Source organism: Carcharhinus amblyrhynchos, chromosome 22, assembly GCF_965287045.1.
Source record: "Carcharhinus amblyrhynchos chromosome 22, sCarAmb.v2.hapA, whole genome shotgun sequence".
Taxonomy (NCBI): domain Eukaryota; kingdom Metazoa; phylum Chordata; class Chondrichthyes; order Carcharhiniformes; family Carcharhinidae; genus Carcharhinus; species Carcharhinus amblyrhynchos.
The window spans coordinates 2,608,905-2,629,205 of record NC_137345.1 but is presented as its reverse complement, the minus strand read 5'-3'; the positions used below and the strand labels follow the sequence as shown (position 1 = coordinate 2,629,205).

Below are 20,301 nucleotides of genomic sequence, written 5' to 3'. Positions count from 1 at the left end.
GTCTGGGGGGGGGCGGGACTCTGGTTGGGAGCGTGGGGGGAGGGGGAGACGCCGCTGAGAATGGGTGCTTTGTGTCGGCGGCGGCGGCGGAACGTGGGGCTCCGGGCGGCCGCGGTTCACTGAGAGGTCCCGAGTGTGGGAGTGAAGCGGTGGCCGGGACACGGTGGGGGGGGGGATTGTTCAGCGGCGGTGTGGTTCCTGCTGGAGCTGGGTTGGGTTTGTTTTGTTTTGGGCCGGTGCTGGGGGTGGGGGGGTGGGTTAAGATGGCGGCGCCTGGCCTCGGTCTCTGCTTAGTGTGGGCCGCCCTGCTCCTGGCCGCCTCCTCGGATTGCCCCCCGCCGTGTACCTGCACCGACGGCCTGGTGGATTGCCGCAGGCGCCGGGAGAGTGCCGTCCCTCAGCAGCTTCCAGCCTGGGTCAGAGAACTGTGAGTGCGATGCGGGAGGGTGAGAAAATAAACAAACGGCGCGGGCGGGCCCGGCAGACACTGCAGAGAGCATCATTGTGTCCTGAGGGGACTGCAACCTCTTATAAACTGCACAGTGTTGTTTGCAAGTGTAATAACAACAGAAAATGTTTGTAATGCTCATTGGGACAGGCAGCATCTCTGGAGGGAAAGAAATAAGAGGTTAATATTTTAGTCATTGACTTTTCTCATCAGAGGAGCTTTCCATGAGAAAGATCATCAATCCCTGAATCTTCAAATCTGTTTCTCCCTCCATATGTGCTGCCTGACCTGCTGAGTTTACATTGCAGGCACCTTCTGCTTTAGAATTCCCTAATACGCTGTGATATTTTTTCTCTTTTTACTAGTTTATTCGGTTTCCAATGTTTAGGAGGAGGTGGGGTAACTAAATTTATCAAAATGATCAAACATCCCCATGAAATGAAAACAGAATTTGTACTCCCCACCCCCACCCCCCTTCATTGAACCAGCAAACTAGTGGCTCTTGTTCACCTCCTTTGCGTTGTAACTGAAATGATACATGCAGAATTATTTGGCAATTTGCAGAGAAAGAGTTGTGGAATGGAAATCCCACAGTAAAGTTAATTTATTAGTCAGAAGAAAGGCTTAACGTTAACACTGCAATAAAGTTACTGTGAAATTCCCCTAGTTGCCACACTCTGGTGCTTGTTTGGGTTAATGCGCCTAACCACGTCCTTCAAACCATGGGAGGAAACCGGAGCACCCGAAGGGAACCTGTGCAGACTCCACACAGTAAGAAGTCTCACAACACCAGGTTAAAGTCCAACCAGTTTATTTGACAGTAAACCCACAAGCTTTTGGGAAGTTCCACACACCAGACGAAGGAACTGCGTTTCTGAAAGCCTGTGGGTTTACTATCAAATAAACCGGTTGGACTTCAACCTGGTGTTATGAGACTTCTTACTAAGTTTACCAGCATCTCCACATCCGACTCGCACAGCCAAGCTGGGAATCAAACCCACTGGGTCTCTGGTGCTGTAGTGCAGTAGCGCTAGCCACTGTGTCATCCCAGTAATTAAACATTCCAGTCTTCCCCTCGTGATAAGAACAGAATTTGCATTATTCAAACCCCCCTCCAAAACAGCTGCTGTCAAAAATAAGTCGCAGTTATTTCCCAGTTGCAGAATCTGCAGTGAATCAAATCCATCGAAGCCAGCATCTGTCATGATGCATGTCAGCACTCGTAATATTTTACGATTTGGCTGACTCCCCTGGTGGCAATTTGACCTCCCAGTGCTGGATGTCTATGAACACATCCTGATGCTTCCCAGCCCCCTAGTGATGTGTAGTTAGGTCCTTACGGGTACAGTAAATGTGCTCTAATTGTTATCATTTGCAGTGCATTACCTAGTGGGTAGTGGAAGCCAATTTAATAACTTTTTCAAAAGGGAATTGGATAAATACTTAAAGGGAAAATATTGCATTGCTACAGGGATAAAAGTAGGGAGGTGAGACTAATTGGTTAGCCTGTCCAAAAGGCCTGTGATTCTCTAATATCAGGTTTGTTCTGTGTAGGTTTTTGTAAAACCGCAATCCTTCCCAAAATATTGAGGCATTTAATTATGGTGGCTGACAAATTGCCTTCCTACACTTTCAGGTTCTGCAAATAGTTTCAGACTGAGTCCATATTTGTCAATATCTGTCCATGTGCAACAACCTGTATTCATAAAATACCTCATGCCAAGTCCAAAGATTTCACATCCTATTTGATGTATGGTGACTGTTGTCATAGAGGAAAATGTGACAAATAGGATCCTGTTTTCTTGGAGGGATATATTTGGTCAAGATCTTCAACAAATGAATTGCAGTTTGTTTTTCAGTATTTGTTCACTGGTGAATGTTAATTTTAGAGAAATCGGGTGTTTTTGTCTTCAAGTAAGTTTCTAAAGGAGAGTTGTATTGGTGAGTAGATTTGGCCTATTTGCTATTTCTCTGTTTATTGACTATCTTGATTCAGATGCCATTCAGTCATGCAAGCTTAAGGCTGTTGGCTTTACTTCATCAGTCGTGTGCTAAATTAGCTCAGACAGAAATTGGAGCGCTCCAGTCTGTTTCATTATATCTGGTTAGGAAGAGCAAGATCAGGTAGCATTCCTGCTCTTAATCTATATCTGGTGTCCTTGCCAGCTGAGAATATGAAAGCCAAATGTGAACAGGACCTGATACAATGCCCACCACAGTCAAATGTCCTGTCTCGCTCAGGTGAGAAATGGTCAGGCCCACGATTCAGCAGTAGGATGACTCGTGCTCACTGAATTTTACTTAAAGCAACGTTCCTTCTGATCTTTATTTTGTGCGTGTGGGCGATTCATTTTAAGTGCATGAGCTCCTTAAATGTTCTTTGCACATATGGTTGACTCTTCCTAGCCCGTGTGAGGTCTTTTGGGTTGTTGCACAGCCACACGACTTAAAGGAAACATTGCTTGGGTGGTAAAGAAATAGTTGTGTTTTTGCTTGGCTGGTAAAGGAGCTGTTCTGTTTTAACTAATAATACAACGATGCAGTGATACTCATATCCTGCTCTGGGCTAATATATTGCAGCCAATTCTCCGCCATCCCGCACCACCTCCCATGCCCCTCAGGCAAGGATAAATGAGGCCAATTTTAGTAACCCTGGCTACAATTGGCTAACTTGGCGCAGGGCAAAGTGAAAATCTCTATGCAGCAGTTACCCATTGAGCATTCTCTGTTTTTGAAACATTACTTTGGAACGCCAATTTCTTATTAAGAAAGGAAAAAATATGCTTTTCATTGAATAGAAAAATGCAGCAACTAATTTGTGCACAGCAAGCTCCCATAAACAGCAAATGAGACAGTTAAGTATTTCTTATTGATGTTGGTTGGAAATAAATATTAGCTATGAGAATGAAGTCTAAAATGGAGGTTATAGCATCAGTATGGAGCTCTGAGTCTAATACAAATGGGTGAACATATTCATTTTTATCATGCATGCACCAAGAAACCCTTTAGAGAGATTCTATTTCCCTTTATAAAATACAATTATGGACTGGGTGATTGCATAACTGAAAAGCCCGATTCAATATTTTCTTGCCCATTAAAGTGATCTGGTTGAGGAGCGATTGCAAGATAGTGAGAGCAGATTGTTAGCATATTTGTGTGTTGTGCCATTGCCAATGAAATGTGAGTGAATATTTAATCTCAACAAGTTGCATTTATCTAATGCTTTTTTAACACTGCATAACTTCCTGAAGTTGCTCTGGGATATTAGCTGTCAAAATTTGACATTGGGGATCTTTGGCCAGATGACCGAGAGCTTGATCAAAAAGGGAGGGCTTAAGGTTCCTCTTTGAGGAGAAAGCGGTTTAATGAGTAAATTCCAGGGTTTGGGGTGCAGGCAGCTGAAGGGATGGCTGCCAATGGTGAAGCAGTGGAAATCAGATGTACAAGGAGCTAGAGTTGAAAGAGGGGTGATACTGACGAGATCTCAGACTGGAGGAGATTAGAGGTAGGGAGGGGTCAAGGCCAAGGAGAGATTTGATAACTAAGGATGCAAACTGTAAAATTGCCCCTCCTTTGGAAAAGAAATCAGAGCCCAGCCATCTTGGCAGCTTTCTATAATTCCCCACGGCAGGCTGAAGCACTGCATTGGCAGAGGGCTTGCAAAAGATCATGTTCATGCCTTACAGCAAAAAGGAGATGGTTAAACATTTGAACAGTAAACAACTACAATACATCATTATAAAAAAAAGGCCAATAAAGTTACTCAGAATGCATTGCTTCAAAACTTATACAATCTTTATGGTGCAGAAGGAGGCCATTTGGCCCACGGTGTCTGCACCAACTCTCTGACAGTGCATCCCACCAAGGCTGTATTGCCGTAACTCCACATATTTGTCCCTAGTGCCCCTAACCTACACATCTTGGGATACAAAGGGGCAATTTAGCATGGCCAATCCACCTAACCTGCACACCTTTGGACTGTGGCAGCAGTGATAGCCATTGTGCCACAATCTGATTGCAACTGTCCTTGAAAATCCAACAAAATGATCACTTTTCAGAAATAAATACTGATTTCAAATTCTGGTCTCGTCTATCAGTGTAAGCTTATGCCAAACAAATCTGGTACTGCATTACTCAAATACAATTCCTCCTTTCACGATGGTTTCTTGAATACGGAATGCATGAGTCACCTCCGTTGGGTTCTTTTTGAAGCCAAAACGAAACCTAAGTGTATCGTATTTCACTGATCATGAGATTAAAGGACAATTATCAATAAGGAAGATCATTGAATCCGTATTAAACGTTCAGATACACCCTACAGTGTTCTGAATGTAGCATCCAGTAATTTCCAAAATATAACAAGGGTTTTCACTTCCTTCACCACCAGAAAGTAAGCTCCAAATATTAATTATTCTGAGAAGCTCCTCATGCCAGTCCTAAAATTGTTACTGGTTTAAATCTGTTATTTGTTCTGCTCCTATAATTCTCAGAATTAATCTTGATTTACAGTTCCTATCCTGCTGTAAGTATGATGTAAACGCACATTTGAGCCAACTGGTATATGCCAGTGTTCATGCTGTCCATAAAACTCCTCCCGTGTTATTTCATCTCTCCCTCCAGTATATCTTTAGAGTCCTTTCACCCTCGCTGACTTATCTAGCTCCCTTTAAATGCTATTCATCTCAGCTATTCCATATGGTAGTGAGTTTCAAATTCTTGTTGGATTTGTAAGTAATTGTCAAGTTGAAGCATCTTTTCAGTTGCACCCTTTCATAATTTTAAAGGTCACTTTGCAGTTTTTCCTTTTCCAGAGAAAAGGATGCCAGCCTGCTCAGATTTTACTGAGAGCATAGAAGATACAACTTTCTCCAATGCTTGCATTGTTTTTGTAACGTGGAGACCGGAACATTGCACAGTGTTCTTAGGCATATTCTAACCAATAACATGATGCATGTGCTTTTCAATTCTATTCCTTAAGGAACCGTGCTCTCTTGTATCCAATATACTTTTTTTTGCATTGCATGTGCAATTTGTTTAAGTTTGGGGTTTTTTTGCCTGGTAACTGAAAAGGGGCAGGCATTTGTGTGAGCTGCGATCTGGGAATCCTTGGATTGCTGCTCAAATGTGTAGCTTAAAGAGAAGATTATTTATATCCTTCCATAAAATCATCAGTCAGATGTCCCTTCTCTTGGCTGAAAAGCCTATATTTCCCTTACATGACTTGGGCTTTTGATACCTGTGGTCAACCTCGTGGCTGTTTACCACACTGCCTCCAGTGTTTGTTTATTGGCACAGTGAGAAGTCTTGCAACACCAGGTTAAAGTCCAACAGGTTTATTTGGTAGCACAAGCCACTAGCTTTCGGAGCTCTGCCCCTTCATCAGGTGAGTGGGACTTCTGTCTATTGACAGCCAGGCACCCAAGTGAAGGTGATGTTCATCACGCAATTTGATCATAACTTCCTCTGGCTTGTCTTGTTCTGGCTGCATAATTCAAATTTCTTTTGTCCTTGCTAATTGCTGCTATGTTCAGTGCCAGTGTGCTAAGACTCCTAAATTTTTTGTCTTTTCATTCATGGCTATTTCACAGAATCATATACCTTCTGTGCAGAAGGAGGCCATTCAGCTCATCGAGTCTGCACCACAACAATCCCGCTCTGGCCCTATTCCGGTTACCACACATAGTTTACCCTGCTAATCCCCCTGACATCCCTCTAACACTAAGGAGCAATTCAGCATGAGAAATCAACTTAGCCCACACGTTTTTGGAGTGTGGGAAGAAACCAGTCACCCAAGCCAGGAATTGAACCTGGGTCCCTGGTGCTGTGAGGTAGTAATGCTAACCACTGTGCCACCCTACTGCCCCTGCTGGTCATGTGTCTGACATTAGCCCTCTTGTGCAGTTTACAAGTGAAGATGGAAGGATTTATAGTCGTCCCAAAATGTATAATTTTATGAAAGTACATTACAACTTTAACCATTTAAATTATCTTCAGTACTTTGTTTCAAAAGTTCAAGTGTACTTTGTTTCAGAGCAAGAATTGAAATCTGATAGGAAAACGCAAATTATTTTGTCCATGCTGCATTTGCACCTGTGTTTAGTTTTATATTGCATTGCCTTAATAATTTTAGTTGCATTCCTTCAAGAAGGATTCAGTGGCTGCAGTGTTTTGTATGTAGAGGCGTGAATGTTGTGTTGTTAGAGCCTGGTAAAAACATGCTCTATTTCTAATTTCAGCTGAACTTCACAAGGTTAAGTTGCACATCCTCCATACTGGATCATGTGCAGCATGCAATGTTTTGTTATATAGTGAAGATAGCCGACAACGGCCTTCCTTTTATTCTGCAGAGGGATTATTAATTTAAAAGCATAATTGGTTTACATGTTTGTGCAGGATCTCTTGCTGATTTGACAAATGTATGATTTTAAAATTGCTCTGACATAGTTTCACGTGAATAGTTATTTCGTGTGATTGTACAAGTGACATAAATCTTGATTGTTTACAGACAGGATAGGGAAAAAACAATCAAACTCTGAAGTAGGGCATCAACGACTGTCAGCTGTGCCTATTTTCAACTACCCTTGCTGTAAGATTCCTGAGTGGTGAGAGATTGGATTTATTCTTGCTTGTGCAGTCAGTGAAGGAATGTCCCTACTTCACACAACTTCCACATGATTATTCTGGATGTTTGATCTGATCTTTGGCTCAAGTCATTGTCATTTACCCATTGCTGGAGATCCCGTGATTGTCTCATCACTTAAGCTGAGGCTTGAATCCTGATGTTGTTTGAGATTGCCCATGATCACTTTAACTGAGCTGTCGCAGCCTACAAGTTGTTGATTGCTTCAAGAATTAGCTCATTTTGATTACTTTTCCTCCAAGGGTCTCGCTCCCCATCTTTAGGTGCTGATTATCACAGATTGTACTGTCTGCTGTCATTACAGTAGCAGGTTTTAATACCTGACCTGACTCCACTTGGCAATGGCACACAGGCATTTCTTTCCACATCAGATCTCATGTAACTGAATCATGTAACAATATGCCCTCTTGACATGAAGCTGAAGTCTCCTCTGACTAGTCCTAAATAAATCCTCTTATTCTTCTTAATGGTTTATTTGATTAGATTCCCCAAACAGTATAATTACATTGGGTTGTGTGCCTCTGTGAATTGGCTTTTAAAATTTGCTTTAAACATCTGCCACGATCTTGCTCTATGCCATTTTAACAATGTTGTCCCGACTTTTACTCTTACATGTGCCAATTACTGCACTATAACAATGGTGTAAGCCAGTTGATCATTGTCCTGTGCAACATTCTTTTGGGATCTCTGTTCCTTGTCTCCCTCCTTCTCTTAAAATCCTCTTTGGAGCCCTGCTGCTTTGTTTTTGGTTCCAATTAAATGTTCAACAGTTTAGGCAGCATCTGTAGGAGAGAACCAGAGTTTAACATTCAGGTCAATGACTTTTAATCAGAACTAGTAAAATGTTATCTTTCTCCCTCCCTCTACAGATTTGCCAGGTACTTCCAGCATTTTCTTTTATACTTAAATTATAATTTCCAGCTAAACAGGGAAGGAGGTGAGGGAAGTAGAAGCTTAACTTAATGCAAAGTACATTTAAAACTGCTGTTACAAAGAAGAAATACTTGAAAAAATCTGCCTGGCTGGAAATAAAGACAAAAAAAAGTCTGTTCAAATGCTGTAATGGAATGCTTTGGATCCTGAGTGAGGTTGAACATCTCAAGCCTGTATTTTCCTTAATTTTTCTTCATATGGTCCTCTGATCAAAAATCTCTCTGAAAGATATTCAAATAATTTTTCAAGTTATTTTATTTGCTGCATTTTCTACAATGACCGCTTCTGCTACCAAAGAGATTTGTATGCTTTCAATAAAAACTGTTCCTGTATTTCTTGTGTGTGATCCAACCATGATGTTCCTGCAGCAAGTACTGAGGACCTTTTGTGTGTGGAGTTTGAGCGTCTAGGATGATTTAAAATATCCCACTGACAGGCACGTGTCCAGTCTCCCAATCAGTTCCTTGAGTATAAAGGCATCTGTATTAGTGTTTCAGTGAACCAAAAAGAATCTGAGCAATGTAACATTGCACTGAAGCATGTCGGTCTGAATTGACTTGTGCCAATGGAACTTTTCTTCTGTAAATGCAAAACATTAACATTTCAGAACTTGAATTGAACAGTTTTTAGCACTTTGACCAGATACAATGCATCGGGCACTAAATTTATGATGAGGGTTTTGTAGAAACGTAGTTTTGTAATGGAGTGACGTGTGTGTCTTGTGCTCTCCCTTAAGTTACCCTATGGTTTCTGAGCAGCTTCCCATTTTCTGCCTTCCATAAATTTGAGCTTGTCCTAACTTGCACCAAGTATCCGTCACCCTGTGCTGGCTGGCTGACATTGGCCTCCTATCCACCAAAGTTACAAATTTAAAATTCCCCTCCTACTACCCATGAGGGGCAGCATGGTAGTGTAGTAGTTAGCACTGCTGCTTCACAGTGCCAGGGACCCGAGTTCGATTCCCGGCTTGGGTCACTATCTGTATGGAGTCTGCACATTCTCCCTGTGCCTGCGTGGGTTTCCTCCAGGTGCTGCCGTTTCCTCTGTCTAAAAGATGTGCTGCTTAGGTGCAGTGACCAGAGCAGGCACTGGACTGTGGCGACTAGGCGGAATATCACAACAACTTCATTGCAGTGTTAATGTAAGCCTTACTTGTGACTGATAAACTTTGCTTTGTTCTATCAACTCACCTTCTTGTGCAGCTGTTCCTCCTTTTCTGTCACTGGTGTCCATGCTGGAATTCCATCCCTAAACATCTCATTACTCTCCACGTTTAAACTCTGACTCATGATTTCTCCTCACCATCCCCCTAAATCATCTTTGGCTTGGTGGTAGCTTTGGTCAGATTGTGCTCGTGTGTGAAGCAGCTTTACTCTAACTGAAAATAACATGTAAATGTAAGGTTTTTCTTTACCCATTAGCACTGTTTGTGAACAGAACAGTATATATCCTTTATTAAAGTTCTCCACACGCCAGAACTGGCTCCGTACCAGAGCTGTTCAACCTTGTTTACTAGAGATCTAAGTGTACCAAGTCCCTATCAGCGAATTGCTTTATGCCAACAATGTTGCACTATTCCAAACCAAGGAACACCCTCTGTGGCAAATACACACTTTGATCTCTCAAGAGTTTGATTTGACCATCACAAAGACTAATGTCATAACGTAGGCAGTTTTCATGCTGCCATCTATTAGCATTGATAGTGTGATGCTAGAAGTTCTTGAGAGCTCCACAATCATTAGCAATCTGTCCCTTGATGGTGAACACAGCCATCAGCGACCACCATCTAGTTGTCATGCCAGTGTATTTTTTTGTGAACGTGTAACCAAGAAGGTAGATGAAGGCTGTGCAGTTGATGTCAAAGGCCTTGTTAAAGTCCGTGTAGACAAGATCAAATGGTAGGTTGTTGCATAAGGTTAAATCTCGTGGGATTCAGAGTGAGGTAGCCAATTGGATACAAAATGTTAAGTCAAGTCATCTAGTACACAAAATGGCTGTTGTTTATTGCCTCTATTAATCGCCGCACTTCAGCTTCTGGAAGACCTTACTGCAAAGTGATGCAGTATCATATAAATCCAGGCAAGTGCTTCCTTTATTCAAGCACTAATGCAGACTTTGCTCGTCACTGTGTGAATTATTGGCACACGTCTGTCTCTGTCACGGAATTGTTACAGAACAGACAGAAGTCATTTGACACATTCATCTTTTTTCAAGCAAAATACTGCGGGCGCAGGAATCAGAAACAGAAAATATTGGAAAATCTCAGGTCTGACAGCATCTGTGGGGAGAAAATAAAACCAACGTTTTGAGTTTAGATGACCCTTCGTCAGAGCACTCTGCATTTTCTATTTTTTGTGTAATTTGACACATTGCTTCTGCACCATCTGTCCGAATGAACATTTCATGGAGTTCTATCCACTCCTCCACCCTATAACCCTGCATTTTGTTCCTTTTCAAATTACGCCGAATGCCTTGATTGAACCTGCCTGTGCAATGCTCAGGAAGTGCATTCCAGTCTTTAACCACTCACTCCATAAGAACCCAGAGGGGGAAGGGGCGGGGGGGTTAGAATGGGACCAAAGAAGGAATATCTGTGTGCCTGATCTCCCGAAGGGTCCTGAGGATGAGTTCCCAGCTGAATTTGAGAATTGGCTGTCATTTTTTCACAATCTCGATTTGAGTGCTGGGTATCTTGAGCTTGATGAAGCACATTAAATCCAGTCTTTGACGCTTGTGGTCAGTTGAAGACTCACCACTGGTATTGTCTTCAGTGTTTGCCAAGAAGGGCTGAAAGCAGCCGGATGTATTGGATCTTTGCCACCCACCAGCGCCTTGGATTTCAGCCGAGGCTTGAGGATGACAACATGGCAGAGGTGTAGAGGTTTCAGGGAAACTCTGGGTGGATCCTGGATGTTGTTCAGTGATCCAGTCTTGAGTTTGGCCTTTTTGAGCTCCTTGGGTGGTTGTTTTATCGTGGAATTCTTCATCAGTCCTGAACTTTGCTTTCTTGAGATTATAATCCCGCTGTTTTTTTACCCTGACGAGGGTATATGATGTACAAGCACAGAGGCATTTGCCACCTGTTATACTGTGAAAATCAGGATTGTCTTTTTTTTCTGGTGTTCGTGCTCTGGCAGAGGAATGAGGGAGGCTGTAGTTTAATTGTTTGTGTGCTTCCTTTCTGCTGAGGAGCATGCTGAATTGGTTGTGCATTATTTACCTGCTTTAAGTATGCTGTAACCCTTGCATTTACACAGAGTATAATTTTTAGTACCTTTGTCTTTACTTTATATGCAAGGTAAATGGTGCCATATCAGGGTGGTGGGTAGGTGGTTTGGTGCAGAGATAGTTCGTGTGGTTTTAAGTCCTTGTGGGTGAGAAGAATCCCTTATTGGTAGTGTTATTGTGATTTTGATGTTCTGGGATTTTGGAATCTTTGTTTGTTTCCTGCAGATAGATCATGTGGACTTTGTTTTGACGAAAGTTTTAAAGTTTAGTTTATTTGTGTCACAAGCAGGCTTACATTAACACTGTGATTAATGTTACTATGAAAATCCCCTAGTTACCAAACTCTGGCACGTGTTCAGGTTCACTGAGGGAGAATTTAACATGGCCAAGGCACCAAACCAGTCTTTTGGACCGTGGAGGAAACCCACACAGACACGGGGAGAAAGTGTCGACTCTGCACAGTGACTTAACCCAGGAACTGAACTGGGACCCTGGCACTGAGGCAACAGTGCTAACCACTGTGCCACCGTGCCACACTGTTGGTGTTTCTGGTATTTTTGGAATGGAGCACTTATGTTTTGGTGCATGCCAGGTATAGCTGATAAGTTCTTGGTTATCTAGCCTTGTTAAGTTGGTCTTCTGCTTTGATTTGGTTGCCTGGGTGGTGGCAGTGGTTACTTGATTCATGAAATGCATGGTGAGCATATTAACTGGCTGTTAGGGTTTCTCTGTGGAGATATGGGCCAAATTGTGTAGCTAGCAGGGCCCAAACGGTGCCTCTGCGGTACCTAGAGAAAGGAATAGTTTGCTGTGAATAATCTTGGCTTATTGGCCCTTAGTGTGCCATTGAGCAAGTTAGGGCAGTAGTGTCTGTTTGTGTCCGGGTCAGCTGGAGGATATGTTGGATGGGGGAGTAGATTCCCTCTCCCAGGATGTCCCATTCTGGGTGCTTCTAGACTGTTCTCCTCATGGGGGGTTGGGGGGGGAAGAGAGAGAGAGGATTATACTGTTGCCCTGGTATCCTTCCTACAGAAGTGCTTGCTGAAAGACTGCCTCCAGGTCTGTTGGGTAACACTGATGCTCCCCTCTCAGGTGCTTCCTTTCTTTATCCAGGGAGGTGGAGTGTTGATACAGGCTCTGATTTTTTTTATATAGTTAATCCTTGTCAGTTTCCCTTTTCTTGCCAGGAGGAGGAGGGTCATACGTCTGCCCTTGACACTTTGTTCTCTTTGTCAGTAGACTTTCTTTGGTTTAAATTCTTTGGTGCTGGGGATCCTGATCAGTGCCTTTGGCAGAAGAGGAGGGAGCTCTGTTGCGTTGTGACCCTAGGCAAAGTGTATGAATCCTTGAGACTTATTCATTCCTGTGGGTGAGAGTATAACGCTGACACATCACACCTTTTGATATTACCCTTTTTTCTGAGTTTTGCTTTTGTTGCTTGGAGGTTCTGGGTTGCTGAGTTAGACCTCAGTTTGTTTTATGTTTCCCCACAAGGGATCCTGTATGTTGTGTAGCTCTGTCTCTTATCCTGCAGAAAAGGGTGAGCAGCATGAGTCATGTACTCATGGTTTTACTGTTATCCCGCTACAGCAATTGTAATGATAATTTGAATCATTTGTATTAATATTCACTGGTCTTTTCTGTATGTTTGTGGAATAATGATTACTTGATTTTGGGAATTTGTTGCATCTTGTGGTAAATGTAAAATAGAAAATTTTCAATAAAAACATCTTTATTTTAAGAGAAGTACACGGTTTAGCATCAGGAGCCTGCCGTATACAGCAATCTATCATTAAACATTGCTCATAAGATTCAAGAAAGCCAAAACTCCCACCTTTGAGCTATGATGATGTAATGTTTATATTATTTGGCTAGCAATCCAGACACGTGGGTTAATAATCACAAGAACAAAGTTTAAAATCCTGCCAGGACAACTTGAGAATTTGAGCTCAATTTTTAAAAGTCTATTTTTTTTATTAGTCACAAGTAAGGGTTACATTAGCATTGCAATGAAATTACTGTGAAATTCCCACAGTCCGACATCTAATCACGTCTTTCTGACTGAGGGAGGAAACTGGAGCACCCGGAGGAAACCCATGCAGAGGTTCCAGACACAAGGAGAATGTGCAAACTCCACACAGACAGTGACCCAAGCTGGGAATCGAACCTGGGTCCCTAGCGCTGTGAAGCAGTAGTGCTAACCACTGCTACCGTATGGCTAGATTAAAAATCTAGAGATAAAAAATGTGACCACAAACTGTCTTATCGTTTAAAAAAAGCAATTGGTTCACCAATTTTTAAAGAAGAAAATCTGCCATCTTTCCCTGCTCTGATCCACAGCTGACATTTAGCCACTCTGTGAAATGCCCAAGAAGCCATCCAGTTGTATTGAAGTTCTGCACTGGGCGACCAGGAATGGGTAACCAATCTTGGTTTTGCTAGTGAAACTTTTTATAAATGTCAGCACTTTATTGCCTTTACATGTTTTGAAAATAATCACACATAAGAATAATCATAGCTATGCATTAGGAATATTTTCTTGCTGTTTAACAGAGTTTAAGACAGTCCTACTGTTTGGCTTTTACTGCTGCTCTATTAGACCATTTAATGACTGGAAAAGGTCGATAGTTTCTTTTTGTTTTGGTAATTCCATTCAATTTCTAAGCTATTCCTTGTCTGGATTGCTGCACAGTAATACAAGATTGGTCTTTGCTATTTAAGGAGCTAAGATCCTTATTGCGTAGCACTTTAGGATGTAACTGAAACCTTTCAATGCAACAAGCATTGTCGTTACTGTGTAAGTGAGCATTTTATCAAGTGAGTCGAAGCTACTAGGAGGCAAATGTGTTGAAATACTTGAAATGCCTTGACCTGAGGGTTCCACAAACCCATGAGATGTGTGTTTGTGGGAGCCAAATTAAGCGCCTGAGTGGCGTTTAGTAATGGAGTGTATTCCAGTGGTGCAAATTTTGAAAACTTTGCATCAAATATCTCTGATTTTGCCAGGTTCTGGCATCAGCTTTGAATTCATTATCAAGAGGGCAAGGAGCTGTCAATAGATCAATAGAAGCTGGGTGTGTTTTTGTGCATTATCTTAAATATAAAGCTCTTCCATTCAGGTGAACAATTGTAAATTTCCTCCATCTACAATATGTATTTGAAATGACCTGTCATGAGAAATAAACCACTTTTTGTTGTGTATAGAAAGAGTCCATGAACTAGTGCAGCAGGAACTTGGGATAATGTACAGAAGAATAATTTGGAGGAGCAGTTCCTTGCATCAGAATTGTGAATTTAAGATCACAGGTCAATAATGAGTGTTGGGTGGGCTTTAGGGAAAGAAGCAGTTTCTTTATTACGGAATGGGTGAGTGTACTGGTGCAGGAAAGGAGGTCCCTTGCATTCTAAAAACTGACCTAAAGGTAAATTGGATCATCTTTAAAATGTTGTTTTAAGCTCTGGAGCAATCTGATAGAAGCCTTTGAATTGTGAAGTGTGAATAGTGACTACTTTTTGCCACTGGTTAATGAGGCGGCTATGAAAAAAATAATTAATCTCAATCACCACAAGAGGTTTGAAGTGGTCCGTTTAAAATTCATTGGATAGGAGCGAGTTAGAATGTGAAGTTCTCCATCAACTGTTGAAGCAGAAACTTTTTTATTGAAAACTTAGTTTGAAAAAAGAACTATTAAAAGGTCGGAGGAGTGATGAGAGTGGGGTTAAGTGTGACAGGTCAAAAAGACAAGTAGTGGCACAGACTTTCATAAAGTTAAAAAAAAACACTGGATACTGGAAATCTGAAATAAAAGCAGTAAATACTGGAAATGTTCAAAAGGCCTTGCAACATCTTTGCAGAAAGAAACAAGGCTAATGTTTTTGATGAAAGATCATCAACCTGAACTATTAACCTTGGCATGACGCCTGCCCTTTGGGACCTCGGCCAGTTTCAGTGGAAATCCAGATAGCCAACTCACTGCAGTATATTTGGTACTTTTATATTGCAAGGTAGTTGTGTCGTCACAAATGTCTTACAGAAATGTGCGCACTGAATGTGGTTACCTGTACTTTACAAGCTGCAGAGCCCATCTTCTGCCAGATTGTACTGAAATTTGTAGTAAATACAATATGCCTGTTTGATTTTTGTATCATGTGTTAATCAATGCTTCCAGCAGTTTTGTAAATACTGTATTAATCTACTGTTCTATTGCCACCAGTATTTCAGGTAACTGAGTGGCTGGCTTAGAATCCTTGTAACTGACCGTAAACTTGCAGCTCATTCATTAGGATTCCTTTTTGAGCCTTCCAGAGCTGTGTGGTAAATGAATCATAATCAGTTTAAATTGTTTACAGTGACGGTGCTGGTTTTAAGCAGGGCAGGTACAGAGCTTAGAGTTCTACTGACATCTGTTTGTTTGATGCCTTGAAGTGTGTTTGTTGAGCCAAATGTTTGTGGTTTCAAATTCCATTCCAAGACCTGAGCACCAAAATCAAGACTAAGACAGTTCTTTAAAAATTTGTTCCCTGGTTGTGGGTATCGCTGGCAGGGCCAATATTTATTGCTCATCCTAATTACCCTTGAGAAACAGGTGGGAGCCACCTTCTTGAAGCTCTGCAATTCATCTATATATAATTCACCCATGGTGCTGTGGTTAAAAAATTCCAGGATTTTGACCTAGGAATTTGGGAACATAAATAAGCCATTGAGCCTGCACCTCCATTCAGTTAGATCATGGCTGATCTACCTAAACACCATTTTTTTCCAACATTATCTCTAGATCCCTTGATGTCATTAGTCTCCAGAAATCTATCAATTCCTGTCTTGGACATACTCAATGATTGACGTTCCACAGCCCTCTGAAGTAGAGAATTCCAAAGGTTCACCACCTTCTGAATGAAGCAGTTGTTCCTCATCTCGGTCTTTAATGGCTGACCCATCATTCTGAGATTATGTCCCCTTGTTTTAGAAATGCCAGCTAGGGGGAACATCTCAACTACGTTCACCCTATCATGCCCTGTAAGAAGTTTGTAATTTTCAATGAGATCACCTCTCATTCTTTCAAACAGTAGGGAATACAGATCTGGTCTCAAACTTTCCTCATAAAACAATTCCAGGGATTAATCTGGTGAAGCTTTGTTGCACTACTTCTACGGCAAGTATGTCCCTCCTTGGATAAGGAGACCAAAACTATACAATATGCTATGTGAGGCCTCAGCAAGGTGCTATACAATTGCAGCAAGACACCTTTGCTCCTGTACTGAAATTGCCCTTGGGGATGAAGGCCAACATACCATTTGCCTCTCTAACTGCTTTCTGCACTTGCACGCTAACCCTTAGTGATTCATGAGCAAGGACACTTGGTCCCTATGGATACCCGCACTCCCAACCACCCCCTCCCCCCTATTTAGATACATTCTGTTTTTGTATTTTTCCTGCCAAAATGGATAGCTTCAAATCTAGCCCATTCATGTATTCTGTCCAAGCTCCATTGAAGACTCCTTGCATCCTCCTCAAAACAGAGGATGCAAGGAGTCAAAACATGTTGTCGTGCTATAATATTGGTAATTTCTGGGCTGACCAAACCCAAAGGGAACCGTGATCAGGCTGTCAGAATTTGCGTTTTGTTAAGAGACAGTATGTGCACTGAAATCAGGAGTAAGAAATCCAATACCACTTTTGGAGTATTTAAATATTAAGTTAAAACATGTTCTAACAAAAAAAACTTAACATGCAATATTACAGTTAACTTTAGTCTTACAACACTTCCCAAAAGATTTCCTTTTGGCTAGACTCAAATACCCTTTTCCAGGCAACGTCCCTGTAGATTCTAATCTATACAAAATCCAGTAATGTTTCTGCAAGGCATCCATTGTTGCTGCAGGGAAGTATTTATCAAGCCTTCTCTCTACTCCTCACTCGACAATGGAAATCCAAGGCTTGAAACAAAACTTTGCTTTCTGGAAAAACCATTGCTTTGGTGGTGGCTAGTGGCTGCTTGCTTCATTCACAAATCTGTTTTCAACACAGCGCACTCTTCAATATATCATATGGCCTCTCCTAACACACTTTCCTTAAATATGTTTGTTCTCTTTCATCTTTAAACCCGTTGTTCTTCCTTTCCCAGAATCTAAAAATCTATCTTGTTTTTATGGCCCCTATTCAAGAAAAATAAACGGAGTTAATGGATAAAGCAGTGCTCTTTGCCAGTTTTAACCCTTTGAAATTCAACAAATAAACGCAAACAAACCATCTTTATCTTCTCTTGCCAATTTCTACCCATGTGGTTTACTTATCCCATTATAGCTTTGTTCATCTCCAAAATGCTTGTTTTTACACCTAACTCTTTGATTTAAACCTTGCAGCCTGACTGTCTTCAGTTCATTAACTTAGTCAGACACACCAACATAATACATAGTCCCACAATAATCTTGGAAGAATATATTTCTGAAGCGTGCAATTAGTTCTCGCATCAAATAACTTATAAAGATTGTGAACACAGGAACTAAAAAAATTAGTAATAATAAAGCAACAGCACCAGGAATACTCCGGACCTCGCATGATCTTTCTCATACCCTACTTGTAACAACCTCCATCCTGAGAATGATCTGTTTATTCCTATTTACTGCTTTCTGTCTGTTAACCAATTCTCAATCCATACTAATAAACTTCTCCTAAACCCATGCTCTCTCATTTTACTTGCTAAACTGCTATGTGGGGCTTATCAAAAGCCTTCTGAAAATTCAAATACACATCATTCACCAGTTCTTCTTTATCAATACTATGAATAGTTTCCTCAAAAAACTCTCCAAATGTGTCATTTGTCAAATGTGATTTCCCTTTCATAAATCCATGTTGACTCTGTTCAATTTTATCATCATTTTCTAAATATCCAGTTATCACTTCCTTTATTACAGATTCTAACATTTTCCTTGCTGCTGATGTCAAACTAGCAGGCCTGTATTTAGGTTTTCTCCTCTTTGTCATTTAGCACCTCCTAATCTGCAGGAACATTTCCAGAATCTAGAATTTTGAAAGGTAACCACCATGCATCCACCATCTCTCTTGCCACCTCTGTCAATACTCTGGGATGAAGCTCATTTCGTCCAAGGGATTTATCAGTCTACAATCCAGTTAAATTTTTGGGTACTATCTCTTTAGTAATATTAATTTCTTTTAAGTTCCTCTGTTGCACAAGTCTCTTGGTCACCTATATTTCTGGGAGATTTTCTGTATCTTCTGTGAAGATAGATGCAAAGTAACTGTTTAGTTTCTCTACCATTTCTCTGTTCTATAAATTATCCTGTCCTTGCCTGAAATGGCCACACGTCTAGCTAATCGTTTCCTTTTCACATATCTAAAGAAGATTTTACAGTCTGTCTTTGTTCCTTGCTAATTTGCATTTATATTCTCTTTTTCTTTTCATGATCAGTTTCTTAGTCCTCCTTTGCTGGGTTCTAAATTGCTCCCAATCCCTAGTCTTACCACTTTTTCTGGCATCCTTAGAAGCCATTACCTTTGATCTAACACAATCTTTAATCTCTTTGTCAACCATGGTTGACTTACCTGTCACTTTGGGTGTTTGTGCCAAAGTAGAATGTGTATCTGTTGCAGATCATAGTATCTCTTTAATTACTAGCCATTGCCTGTCTACTGTCAAATCTTTTTGTGTATTTTCCCAATCCATCATAGCCACCTTTCCCTTTATACCTTCATAATTTCCTTTCTTCAGATTTAAGACACTAGTTTGGTAATGATCTGTAACATATTCCAATTTAATTCTGAAGTCTTATCACATTATGCTCATTATTTCCCAAAGACTCCTTTTACAACAAGGTTATTAGCCCTTTCTTATTGCGCAGCACTCAATCCAAGTTGGCTCCTCAACGCGCTGCTCCAGAAAGCCATCTCATGCAGACTTCAAGATTCCTCCTCAGCATTAGTGGTTAACACACTATATCCTCTTTGCTGGTGACTGCGCCCGATATGCTGGCTCAGAGCCAAAGATGCAAGTCAGTATGGACAAATTTTCCACGGTTTGTGACAACTTTTGGACTCACCATCAACATTAAAAAGACAGAAGTCATGCACCAGCCTGTTCCTCGCACACCGTACACAGAACCTATAATCACAATCAAAGGGCAGAAACTACAGGCAGTGGACCAGTTCACTTATCTTGGCAGCACCCTCTCCCAAGCAGTGACTATTGATGCAGAAGTTAACTGCAGAATAGCAAAGGAAAGTTCAGCTTTTGGTAGACTGTGCTGCACTGTATGGAAACGTTGAGGAATCAGCCCAGCAACAAAACTGAAGGTCTACAACGCCGTGGTACTCACTACCCTCCTGTAGGCCTGTGAAACAAAGACTGTGTATCAAAGGCATGCAAGACAGCGCAATCATTTCCGCATGACTTGCCTTCGCAGAATATTACGCATCGATGGCAAGACAGTCATCTTTGGACACACTGCAAACAACCTCAAAATGACTAATGGTGTCGAGGCCCTTGTTAATGATGATGGACGAACAGCAACGACAACCCAATGTATGTGTGAATTGAAGTCTCCTATTATTACTATGTTACTCATGTTACATGCATCTCTAATTTCCTGTTTTATACAGTGTTCAACATTACCACTACAGTTTGATGGTTGATAAACAACTCCCACCTATGTTTGCTGTCGCTTGCTATTTTGTAGCTCATGGCTTCAGGTTAAACATGGGCAAGGAAACCTCTTGCTTGCTACCATGTGCAGTCTTCCTTCAGCTGATGAATCAAATTTTCCTTCACAATGAACAACACTTGGAGGAAACACTGAAGGTGGCAAGAACGCAAAATGTAGTCTGGGTGGGGGATTTCAGTGTCCACCACGAAGAGCAACTTGGCAGCAGTACTACTGATTGAGCTGGATGGGTCCTAAAGGATATAACCGCTAGACTGGGTCTGGCAGGTGGTGAAGGAACCAACAAGAGGGAAAAACATGCTTGACCTCATCCGTATCAATCTGTCAGCTGCGGATGCATCTGTCCATGATTAGTATCATTAAGACTGACCGCTGC

General features: G+C 41.4%; 1 protein-coding gene across 2 annotated transcripts in view; it reads left to right on the top strand.

The window, feature by feature from the left end:
• Positions 1 to 257: 257 nt before the first annotated feature.
• The window catches only part of lrig2 (leucine-rich repeats and immunoglobulin-like domains 2), a 79,556-nt gene continuing 59,512 nt past the window's right edge, over positions 258 to 20,301 (top strand). For both annotated transcript variants that reach the window (XM_080209676.1, XM_080209675.1), the window contains exon 1: positions 258 to 427. In XM_080209676.1, the coding sequence (XP_080065802.1) occupies positions 264 to 427 (164 nt within the window). In that variant the 5' untranslated portion in view covers positions 258 to 263. The remainder of the gene's footprint in view (positions 428 to 20,301) is intronic.